This window comes from Bufo bufo, chromosome 3 (genome assembly GCF_905171765.1).
Source record: "Bufo bufo chromosome 3, aBufBuf1.1, whole genome shotgun sequence".
NCBI classification, from domain to species: Eukaryota; Metazoa; Chordata; class Amphibia; order Anura; family Bufonidae; genus Bufo; species Bufo bufo.
The window spans coordinates 136,051,800-136,064,469 of record NC_053391.1 but is presented as its reverse complement, the minus strand read 5'-3'; the positions used below and the strand labels follow the sequence as shown (position 1 = coordinate 136,064,469).

Genomic DNA, 12,670 nt, shown 5'->3' with positions numbered 1-12,670 from the left:
TGAGAGCTTTGCTGGAACACTTCCAGTGCCTCGTGTCATCCTGCTGTCCTCAGTGTCTCTGGACTAATCACTATGTAAGCCACGGGGTGTAAAGGTGTGCTGGTGGTGGGTTAAGTGCACTGGTGTCTGGAGACTAATCATTTAACATGCATTATTTAAGCTACTTTAAATCTCTCCAGATATTTCCAGCATTAACATTAGGTTTATAGTACTTGTCCTGTAATTGCCCGGTGTCATCAATGGAAGCAAGGATTTGACAAATCAGATTTTAGTATGTCAACCTTTGTTCCTCTAGAACAGGGGTGCACAACCTGTGGCCCGGGGGCCACATGCGGCCCTTGATACCAATCTGTGCGGCCCCCAACCATCTGGTGACAGAAATGTATGTCTATATCTTGAGGCTGCTCACATGTATTTCTCCCATTAGATGGGAGTCCTGGAGGTGTAACTAGACATTAATGGTATATACTGTGTGTTCAATATGCCATAAATACAGTATTTCTGTTTTTAATACCCCTTTAAATTTTATTTTCGGCCCTCATCATTGGTTCAGTCTGGCAATGTGGCCCCCAACCAGAAAACGTTGTGCAACTCTGCTCTAGAAGATAAGCACAATCAGAGGTTTGTGCCTCTTATCCCCCTGTCCTTGCTCAGCTGATTTGGGTTGTCATATTTATGGGGCAATTGGCTAACTCTCATTCCCAACAGTCTGCCTATTGTAAATGTTCTGTCCATCAATCATCGTTTCTGGGCAGCAGATCGTGCTGTCTAAACAGCAATCTGCTGCTTAGGAACAATGCAGCTGTATGGGGATGAGTGATCGCAATAGCAATCCCTCTTCCGAATACTGTGAAGGAGATCGCAGCATGTAAATACAGCGGTCTCCTTTACTGAACGAGCAGCCAGTTGTCGGGAAGGAACGCTTTCTTCCCGACAATCGTCAGCATATTTATGATTGAGAATCTCCACACTCTGCTCTCAAAATGACTTCACCTTCCATCAGCACACCTTTTAGTTTTGGCAGAGGGGGCTCTTAAGGTTCTGGAAAAAAGAAAATGCATTAGTTATAGAATCTTTGAATGATTTGCATATGTCAGTTGTTATAGACTGCTCACAACGAGGAGGTAATTAATAAAGGCTTAACATGTTATTTAAAAGGGAAAAAAACAACATTTTTTGTATATAGTGTGACACAGTGAGAGGTTTTGTCTGGCAAGGCAGGTATTTTACTCCCAACATGTGCTGCTGGGCTGATTTACAGCCAGGTGAGATCAAATACCGGACTGGATTTTAAGTTCCAGTCCAGGTTTTGGCATCACCTGGCTATCCTTAAATAGGCAGCTGGGCTCAGAAGCAAGAGCCCTGTGTTGGGATCTGGGAGCCTGGTGTCTGGATGAAGGCTTGCTAACTGTTTGGCGTGAAAACAGGTTGGTGCTGCTATCAGCAAGGACTCTTTGAGGCAGAATTGCAGCATGGTGTGAATTAACACCAACATCGCAAGGTGACTTTTTGTTTGATTATAACTGCTTGTTTTGTCACTTGCCTAAAGTGTGAATAAAACACTGAACTGGTTGATCCAAAGAACTTGTTTTTGCCTCTATACTGTATCCGCTAATCCTGTCTACCAGAGCGAAAGCCCACAATAGATAGAAAATTCTTAACAGAATTATTCTTCTTTATGCTTAAATGGGGACACTTCAGGGTTCTGGGATCCTGAAGTGTCCCAATAAAATTTATGCCAAATGGACATCCTTTTGGATAGTGTTTGCCCATTAAAGTCTAGGCACATGATCATATAAATTGGGAGATTTTCACCAGCAATGCACTAAAGATATGATGCTAATTTAGACATAGGGTAAATGTGTCCGAGTTGCAAAAAGCATTTACATCTTACTTGCAAAGCTGTTGTAAGCTGCTTGTTGAGTTAAAAGGGTTGTGCCAAGCGCTGTACTCAGTTATCTGTGGACCCTCTATAGGAAATGAATAGAGCGGCAGGGCACATGCTCAACCTGCAGTTCCATCAGATTGGGGGAACGGGACCCCCTTTCTTGTGATCGGTGGGGGGCCCAGCGGATTGGGCCACCACCAATCGGTTAGTTATCCCTTATTCTCTGGATAGAGAATAACTTGTAATTTTGGCACAACCCCTTTGAAAAGAACCAATCAGCAGCTTCATGCTTCCTGAGCCATGGGTGGCAAAAAATTCTGAAAGGCTCCATAGTTACAAAACAGCTATAGTATACTTTGAAATGCTGCAGTGTTTGAAAGGAAAGCATATAATTGAAAACTGAACTGGAAATGGTAGAACGGTCAGGAGGGTGGCTCCTGCTGACATTTGCTGGCTTGATGGACAGGTCTCTCTCTATATACAAACAACCACAAACAGGGAGAAACCTGTTAGTTGAGTAGGCCGGCCAGTGGGAGTTTTTGGGGATGTATTTTGTGCTGCTGGCAGTATTTTGTGATGGACTGTGGTATTTGGCTCTGTTGGGGTGGTATAATGTGACACAATATGGTATTGCTGGTCCTGCTTTCTATCAGTTTGGACCCAAATACAAAACAGGGCCACTTTTAGTATTTTTTTCCAGGGCCACTTTAAGTTCCCAGTCTGCTCCTGCATACTGTAGCTTTCTTGTGGACTAAATTATGTTTTCAGTGAGACCTCAGAGGACTCACTGTTAGGCCTTATGCACATGACCGTTGTTTTGGTCCGCATCCGAGCCGCAGTTTCTTCGGCTCGGATGCGGACCCAATTACTTCAATGGGGCCGCAAAAGATGCGGACAGCACGCGGATTGCTTTCCGTAGCCCAGCAAAAAAGATAGAACTTGTCCGTTTTGCGGACAAGAATAGGCATTTCTACAATGGGCCACCCATTCCATTTCGCAAATTGCAGAAGGCACACGGGCAGCTTCCGTTTTTTGCAGATCCGCGGTTTGCGGACCACAAAAAACGTAACGGTCGTGTACATGAAGCCTTAATGTGATTAGCTTTGGTCACACACACACACAATACCCTTATAGACTTTAAGCTAGCGTTACCTGGTGGGATGGCTTCCTGTGTCGGTAATGGAAGTGCTGCTGGAAATGTAGGCAGAATTCAGATTAATATTCAGATGATATATTACTCACAAAATTGAATTAAAAAAGGTTACGGTATATTATTTACTTGTGGATAGGAAAATAGCAGTTTTTAGTGTTTTTTCAGTAATGTAATGAAAGACAAGATATGGGGGCACATTTGTTAAGACTGGTGTTTTAGACACCAATCATAATAAAGCCCCAAGCTGGCGGTGGTTCCGCCAAAGTTAGGAAGAGGCAACGGCTTCCTTGCTGTCTTACATTTAGACCTTTTTCTAAACCTGGCGTGAGCGGGGAAAAGTTGCGGATGGAGGCGCAACTAACCGTTGGGTCACCATCTGCACCTGAAATACGCATAATATAGGTGTATTTCAGTATAATAATTTACCCTCATGGTGTTTAAATTGAGCATTTCATTTTCAAAATTTAGCCAGTTTCACAGGTTAGGTGCTTTCATTTTCATTAAATGGTTCTGTGATGTTGGGCTAGTTTGTTTGGTCATACAATATAGGAATATAGGGGTATATATATATATATATATATATATATATATATATATAAAAGAAGGGAAAGTAGCGGCGGCACTGGAAACAAGCAATGTGGGTGCTATGTCCAGGGATATTGCTGCTTACCCCAGATGTACAGGAACGAAGAAAGGACAGCACTCCAAGTAAAAATATACTGGTCTTTAATCACCCATGTAGATGCCATCTACATGGGTGATTAAAGACCAGTATATTTTTACTTGGAGTGCTGTCCTTTCTTCGTTCCTATATATATGTATATATATATATATATATATATATATATATATATATATATACACACAGTACAGACCAAAAGTTTGGACACACCTTCTCATTCAAAGAGTTTTCTTTATTTTCATGACTATGAAAATTGTAGATTCACACTGAAGGCATCAAAACTATGAATTAACAAAATGTGGAATTATATACATAACAAACAAGTGTGAAACAACTGAAAATATGTCATATTCCAGGTTCTTCGAAGTAGCCACCTTTTGCTTTGATTACTGCTTTGCACACTCTTGGCATTCTCTTGATGAGTTTCAAGAGGTAGTCCCATGAAATGGTTTTCACTTCACAGGTGTGCCCTGTCAGGTTTAATAAGTGGGATTTCTTGCCTTATAAATGGGGTTGGGACCATCAGTTGCGTTGAGGAGAAGTCAGGTGGATACACAGCTGATAGTCCTACTGAATAGACTGTTAGAATTTGTGTTATGGCAAGAAAAAAGAAGCTAAGTAAAGAAAAACGAGTGGCCATCATTACTTTAAGAAATGAAGGTCAGTCAGCCGAAAAATTGGGAAAACTTTGAAAGTAAGGGCTATTTGACCATGAAGGAGAGTGATGGGGTGCTGCGCCAGATTACCTGGCCTCCACAGTCACCGGACCTAAACCCAATCGAGATGGTTTGGGGTGAGCTGGACCGCAGAGTAAAGGCAAAATGGCCAACAAGTGCTAAGCATCTCTGGGAACTCCTTCTAGACTGTTGGAAGACCATTTCAGGGGACTACCTCTTGAAGCTCATCAAGAGAATGCCAAGAGTGTGCAAAGCAGTAATAAAAGCAAAAGGTGGCTACTTTGAAGAACCTAGAATATGACATATTTTCAGTTGTTTCACACTTGTTTGTTATGTATATAATTCCACATGTGTTAATTCATAGTTTTGATGCCTTCATAGTCATGAAAATAAAGAAAACTCTTTGAAGGTGTGTCCAAACTTTTGGTCTGTACTGTATATATATATATATATATATATATATATATATATATACCCTTCTTCAAACACATGTGACAGATACAGCAATGTTAAGAATCAAATACTGCTTAAAGGCTATGTACTCCTTTTGGGGCATTTTTTTATGACTGTGTGTTAGTCATTTTGGGCTAAAAATCTTTTTTTTCAATTCGTCTTTATTAAAAATGTTCAGCCATCATTGATCTATGAGAGACAGGTTGTATGAGCATAGTCGGGTTTAAAGGATGTCCGATTTCAAAAATGGTACATTTACTTTGGCACAAGTTAAAGAAGATATTGGGGACTGTTTTTTCTTGCTCCATCACTCCTATTTGGCATAATATATATTAGAGAGTTTTTAACTCTTTCAGATTGCCCATTCTGGATCAATTTGGGTGTCAGATATTTTTCACAGTTGTGGAGGGAGAGATTCTTTCACAAAGTAAGGCCTTAATGCACACGAACGTATTTTGTTTCCGTGTCCGTTCCATTTTTTTGCGGATAGGATGCGGACCCATTCATTTCAATGGGTCAGCGAAAAATGCGGACAGCACACTGTGTGCTGTCCGCATCCATTGCTCCATGCCACGGCCCGCGCAAAAAAAATAGAACATGTCCTATTCTTGTCCACTTGGGTTGAAAGAGTTTCATTATCAGCGGTGTATAAGAACATTATTAGAGATATGGTGGGCACCATTATATTCAAAAGTACAAGAATGTGATGTAAGGATATTGGGGAGATCACTGTTGAAAATTGGAATAAGATATATAAAAATATTTTCGAGGTCTCTATCTGTAATAATCAAAGTATTATAAAATTCACCATCCTACACTACCTTTATTATACTCTGACTATGCTTTATAGCAGGCATCCGCAAACTGCGGCCCTCCAGCCGTTGTAAAACTACAACTCCCACAATGCCCTGCTGTAGGCTGTTTGGGCATGCTGGGAGTTGTAGTTTTGCAACAGCTGGAGGGCCGCAGTTTGACGATGCCTGCTTTATAGGTTTAAATATAGAGACAACTCCAAGTGTCCTAGATGTGAGGGAGACACAGCAGATTCCTCACACTTTATCTGGGATTATCATTCTTTTTGGGATGAAGTAATGCAGATAGTGGAGGCTAAAACGGGCATTGGCTAAAAAGGGTTGTGGTTTTGAGTAACCTGAGTGAAGTAATAATAAGGAGGAAAAAGTTTTAGCAGGATAATAATGCTTGCTAGAATTGTGATGGTTCGACATTGGTGTACAGAAAACTCCCCCCAGATAAGTGAATGGGAGAATTTGATCCAGTTGGTTAAAATATATGAACAGATCTACTATAGAACAAAGAGCCGCCCCTATGTAGGGGGAAAAATGTGGTCTCCCTGGACGTAGGATTCTTGACGACTTCCAGTCGGGATTCCGACCCGGAAGGGGTACTGAGACCGCTCTGGTCAATGTCCAGGACGATCTACTGATGGCATTAGACCAGAACGACTCTATGGTCCTAGTTCTTCTGGAACTATCATCCGCTTTTGATACTATTGACCATCAAGTGTTACTGAACCGGTTGAAAGTGGTAGCCGGACTAGATGGAAAGACCTTGGCATGGATGGTCTCATTTCTCCAGGAAAGGGTACAACGAGTGAAGCTGGGGGTATTTTACTCAGCCGATCTCCCACTGTCCTGTGGAGTACCACAAGGCTCGGCACTATCTCCAGTCTTGTTCAACATCTATCTGAGACCATTGGCCGACATCATTAGGAGCCACAATCTTCAGTTTCATGTTTATGCGGATGATACACAACTGTACTTTAGGCTTGCCAAAGGTACAGGTGATCAAGTCGATCTGGCCGGATGTCTCTTGGAGATCGATCACTGGATGAGTGCCAATCATCTAAAGCTTAATGGCACCAAAACTGAATGTATTACATTCAGTGACCAGAAAATTACACCCTCAGCACCCCAATGGCCATTGCCTTTTGGACCTGTCCCTGAGACAGCCATCCAGGTTAGGGACTTAGGAGTGGTCTTGGACTTCAGATTAACCCTGGCTCCTCAGATAAATCAGGTGGTTAGTATTTGCCACTACCAGCTAAAACTTCTGAGGAGGATTTTAAAATACATTGAATCTCCTCTCAGGAAAGCCTTGGGCGGAGAAGCAATCAGCAGTCGGTTGGACTATTGTAATGCCTCGTACATGGAACTCCCTAAGAAGAACTTGCATAGACTTCAACTTGTGCAGAATGCTGCAGCAAGGCTATTAACGGGTGTTGCCCGCCGAGAGCATATCACTCCTTCTCTTAATGCCTTGCACTGGCTCCCTGTCCAACAACGGGTGATGTTCAAGATTGGATGCTTCATGCATAGGGTATTCCATGGTGTGGGGCCCTTGTACCTGCGACGTAAATTCACCAGGTACGCCCCGTTGAGGACATTGAGGTCTAGTAACTCTGCGAATTTTAACATCCCGCAAGTTAATAAGATCAGACGGTTTTTTTTCGGTTCAAGGGGCCAGATTTTGGAACCACCTACCTCTGGCCCTGAAAATGATTCCCAGTCTTCTCTCATTCAGGCGTGCACTGAAAACCCTACTTTTCAAACAGGCGTTTGATCTTTCTATGTAACACTTACCTTTGGTTTATATAATTTTGGGGTTTTTCCTAAATCTTAGTCTATAAATTCACGGTTGGTAATGTCCCTTCTATTTTAAAGATACCTTTTCCTCACGTTTATTAATTTTGTTTTCTTCACATTGTCTATATCTCGTCCGAACCCTTTGAACCTTGAGATCCCCCTACCTACCTTCCCTCCCTCTTTCTTGATTCTCCATTTGATAAGTGCTAGGAAATTGGTCTCTGGAATAGGTGCCTTATCCTAGGCCTTTGTGGCCCATGGTAAAGTGTCATGCCTTCTTCTTAGCCAGCTAAGCGCATCGAGGCCCTAAGGGTAAGACTGCGTGTACACAAGACTATACTTCATCATCATCACCGCAGCATGCTGCGGTATTTTCTCCGGCCAAAATTCCGGAACACTTGCCGGAATGCCGGATCCGGCATTATTTTCCATTGAAATGCATTAATGCCGGATCCAAGTGTTCCAGCAAAATGGATCCGGTTTTCCGGTCTGCGCATGCGCAGACCTTTAAAAATGCAAAAAAATAAAATACTGGATCCGTCTTTCCGGATGACACTAGAGAGACGGATCCGGTGTTTCAATGCATTTGTTAGACAGATCCGCATCCGGATCCGTCTACAAATGCTTTCCATTTGCACACGAATTTCTGGATCCGGCAGGCAGTTCCGGTGATGGAACTGCCTGCCGGATCTTCACAACGCAAGTGTGAAAGTACCCTAAGGCAACAGGTGGCAGATCCGCCGTGGATTTTCTGAAGCAAAAAATCTGCAAAGTATCTGGCCAAAATTGGTGGCGATGTTTGCAAAAATGGTGTGAATTTTGGTCTGCAAATGCTGAGATCCAAAATGGAAATCTTTGCTGCTCACCCTATACACTTTATGCGATGTCTAGCCATCATTTTATGCTCACACGGCAGAAAATACACATCACATTTTTTGCCGCAGAGTAAATTTTCATGTTGCAATGTGTCATACTGCTGATCCACTTTTGGATTTATCCCCATTCGCTAATCTTCGAGTGTCCGCTCAGTGCGGATTTTGTGCCAAGAATGGACACAAGATGCTGAACACCTATTAACATGGATGATTGGATCAGTCAAATATGAATTCCTAGTGGAGAGAAGGGATAAGATGCTTTTGGACACCCATGGATCCATTCATCCTGAAGGGAGAATATTGGAGGAGCTAAGTAGCTCAGGCATGGTCAGTCTATTTGTAGATGTCTAGGCATACGTTTTCTGTACATATGGCCTTATGGAGTCATTAGGAGGCTATAAGGTCGTTCGTTTTATTACACATAGCATAATTCAATCTGGTCACCATTACACAATACTGGGACATAATTCAATAGTTTAACTGTACCTGTTATCCCGATATCATCACTAAGAATCCGATCCCTTTGTGTGATTTTTTGGAGAAGTACCTTGCAGCTGTAGTTTCCCTTATTTATCACTATATCAATCAGATCCCGACATTTGTTTGCACGGTTAAGGTTACATTGAATGATATGTTCCACCTCTTCCGGTCCGAGTATGTCTTCATGAAGCAAATCATCTAGCAAACCTTCTATAAGTGGTTCACTGCACCGTTTTATTAACTCTGGTCGAAATTTTTTGACGATCTCTGGAGAATAGATAATTTAAAACTAAAGAACATTAGAAGACAACAAAAGCAAATTTCTAATTGTCATCCAGAGTCAAAACTTTCCTGCAGATCTCTCTGTCTTCATACCCACAATATATATTATGCACGGATTTGCATGCGGTAAATCCGCAGATTAATATCAGATTCTCCAAAATCTCATCTACACGTTGCAGAAATTTTCCACGAGTAAATTGACCTGCGGTGTGGATTGTAAAATCTGCAGCATGTCAATTCTTTCTGCAGATTATCCATGCAGATTTTACCCTTTGCAATGCATAGGGTGAGATCCTGGGTAAAGTCAAAACCTGTGTCAGGCTACATGCACACGACCGTTCAGTTTTTTTGCGGTCCGCAAACCGTGGATCCGCCAAAAAACGGAAGCTGCCCGTGTGCCTTCCACAATTTACGGAACAGGCGGCCCATTGTAAACATGCCTATTCTTGTCCGCAAAACGGACAAGAATAGGACATGCTATATTTTTTTTGCAGGGCCTCGGAACGGAGCAACGGATGCGGACAGCACACGGAGTGCTGTCCGCATCTTTTGCGGCCCCATTGAAGTGAATGGATCCGCACCCGAGCCGCAAAAACTGCGGCTCGGATGCGGACCCAAAAAACGGTCGTGTGCATGAGGCTTCAAGCCTCATTCACAGGTCAGTGTTTTTGTCAGTGATTTCCACCAGTGATTGTGAGCCACAAGCAGGATTGGAGCCTCCACAGAGATAAGGTATAAGGGAAAGATCTGCACCTGTTCTGTGTTTAGAGCCGCACCTGGTTTTGGCTCACAATCACTGATGGAAATCACTGACCGAACACTGATATGTGAATAAGGCTTTACTTGTGATTTGTACTGAAGATTTGTTGTGGAAAAGTCCATGTGCAGATCTGTGTGCATGTACCTTAGGCCTCATGCACACAGCCGTTGTGCGGCCGTTCCATGCATTGGAGACCACAATTGCGGTCCCCAATGCACTGGCAACATCCGTGCAGCGGGCCGGACCCATCCAACTTGAATGGGTCCGTGGTCTGTCTGCGCCACAAAAAAATATGACATGTCATATTTATTTGCGGTGCGGAACAACGGAAAGGAACACCACGGAAGCACTCCGTAGTGCTTCCGGTGTTCCGCATCTCCGGAATTACGGACCCATTCAAGTGAATGGGTCCGCATCCGTGATGCGTGGTTCACACGGCTGGTGGCCGTGGATTGCTGACCCGCCGTTTGCAGTCTACAATACGGCCACAGCCGCCCAATGGCCGTGTGCATAAGGCCTTAAGGCTGCGTTCACACGGGCGAGATTTCCGCGCGGGTGCAATGCGGTAGGTGAACGCATTGCACCCGCACTGAATCTGGACCCATTCATTTCAATGGGGCTGTTCAGATGAGCGATGATTTTCACGCATCACTTATGCGTTGCGTGAAAATCGCAGCATGCTCTATATTCTGCGTTTTTCACGCAACGCAGGCCCCATAGAAGTGAATGGGGTTGCGTGAAAATCGCATGCATCCGCAAGCAAGTGCGGATGCGGTGCGATTTTCACGCACGGTTGCTAGGTGACTGTCTATACACTGTATTATTTTCCCTTATAACATGGTTATAAGGGAAAATAATAGCATTCTGAATACAGAATGCATAGTAAGTGATCAATTGAGGGTTAAAAAATAAAAAAAATTAACTCACCTTGTCCTCTTGTTCGCGTAGTTCTCCCGGTCTTTAGTTCTTTAAAAAGATGAACTATGGGCTAAAGGACCTTTGGTGACGTCAGATCACATGCTCCAATCACAGGGTCCATCACCGTGGTGATGGACCCTGTGATTGGAGCATGTGATCTGACGTCACCAAAGGTCCTTTAGCCCATAGTTCATCTTTTGAGAAGTAAAGAAGAGACCGGGACTTACGCGAACAAACGGAGAAGGTGAGTTAATTTTTTTTATTTTTTTTAACCCTCAACTGATCACTTACTATGCATTCTGTTTTCAGAATGCTATTATTTTCCCTTATAACCATGTTATAAGGGAAAATAATAACATCTACACAACACCGAACCCAAACCTGAACTTCTGTGAAGAAGTTCGGGTCTGGGTACCACAGTCGGATTTTTATCACGCGCGTGCAAAACACATTGCACACGCACGATAAAAACTGAACATCGGAACGCAATCGCAGTCAAAACTGACTGCAATTGCATTCCTACTCGCGCGGGTTTGCCGCAACACACCGGGACGCATCCGGAACTAATCCGGACACGCTCGTGTGAACGCAGCCTAAGGGCATGTTCACACAGTTGTATTAGCATGCTGAAAAATTGAGCGCTGAATCCACATCAACATTTCATGTTCTTTCGCACTGTTTTTATGTGGTTTTACATTTGAATCATTTTTGGGTGTGAATTTTACTGTAGTATTTACCAGTATTTCACAGGAGAGTACAATACTCACATTTTGGTAAATATTTTATTCTATTTTTTAATGGTTCAGCACTGAAGATCTGACGCTTTGATACAATGTACAGTAGTCAGTGTACTAAACCTCTGGTAACAAAAGTGAGTGCACCCCAATGTGCGTAATTAGCCATTTTCCCTCCGCAGTATTAGTGTTACAAGGTATCAGGTGTGAATGGGGAGCAGGTCTGTTACATTTGGTGTGATCGCTCTCACATTCGCTCATACTGGTCACTGGAAGTTTAACATGACTCCTCATGGCAAAGAACTCTGAGGATCTGAAAAAAAGAATTGTTGCTCCACATAAAGATGGCCTAGGCCTGTAAAGGATAACCTCCGAGACTCTAGTTGTGATAAAACCACGACTCCCAACATGTACACTTGCTTGGCTGTTCTCAGAACTCCATAGAAATTAATGCTGGGAGTCGTAGTTTCCCCACAGCTGTAGCACTGGAGGTTAGCCATCACTGGCCTAGGCTATAAGAAGATTGCCAACACCCTGAAACTCAGCTCCAGCGCGGTGGCCAAGACCATACAGCGGTTTAACAAGACAGGTTCCACTCAGAGCAGGCCTCACCATGGTCGCCCAAAGAAGTCGAGTGCACGTGCTCAGCGTCATAACCAGAGGTTGTCTTTTCAAAATAGATGCAGAGGTTATAGGGGTGGGGGTCAGCCGGTCAGTGCTCAGACCATACGCCGCACACTGCAGCAAATTGGTCTGCATGGCTGTCGTCCCAGAAGGAAGCCTCTTCTAAGAATGATGCACTAGAAAGCCCGCAAACAGTTTGCTGAAGACAAGCAGTCTAAGTACATGGATTACTGGAACCATGTCCTGTGGTCTGATGAAACCAAGATAAACTTATTTGGCTCAGATGGCGTCATATGTGTGTGGCGGGAACCAGGTGAGGAGTACAAAGACAAGTGTGTCTTGCCTACAATCAAGCATGGTGGTGGGAGTGTCATGGTTTGGAGTTGCATGAGTGCTGCCGGCTGTGGGGAGCTACAGTTCATTGAGGGAACCATGAATGCAAACATGTACTGTGACATACTGAAGCAGAGCATCATCCCCTCCCTTCAGAAACTGGGCCACAGGACAGTTTTCCAACATGATGACGACCCCAAACACACCT

General features: G+C 43.4%; 1 protein-coding gene across 4 annotated transcripts in view; it reads right to left on the bottom strand.

Moving 5' to 3' along the window:
- Window positions 1-12,670, bottom strand: part of LOC120994809 (caspase-1-B-like) — a 53,523-nt gene that overhangs the window by 32,526 nt on the left and 8,327 nt on the right. The window contains exons 2-3 of one of the 4 annotated variants that reach the window (XM_040423631.1): window positions 8,812-9,078; window positions 3,041-3,079 (exon numbers count right to left, since the gene is read on the bottom strand). In XM_040423631.1, coding sequence (XP_040279565.1) covers window positions 3,041-3,079; window positions 8,812-9,078 — 306 coding nt within the window. The remainder of the gene's footprint in view (window positions 1-3,040; window positions 3,080-8,811; window positions 9,079-12,670) is intronic. The other 3 variants (XM_040423632.1, XM_040423633.1, XM_040423634.1) reach the window with 3 other exon arrangements.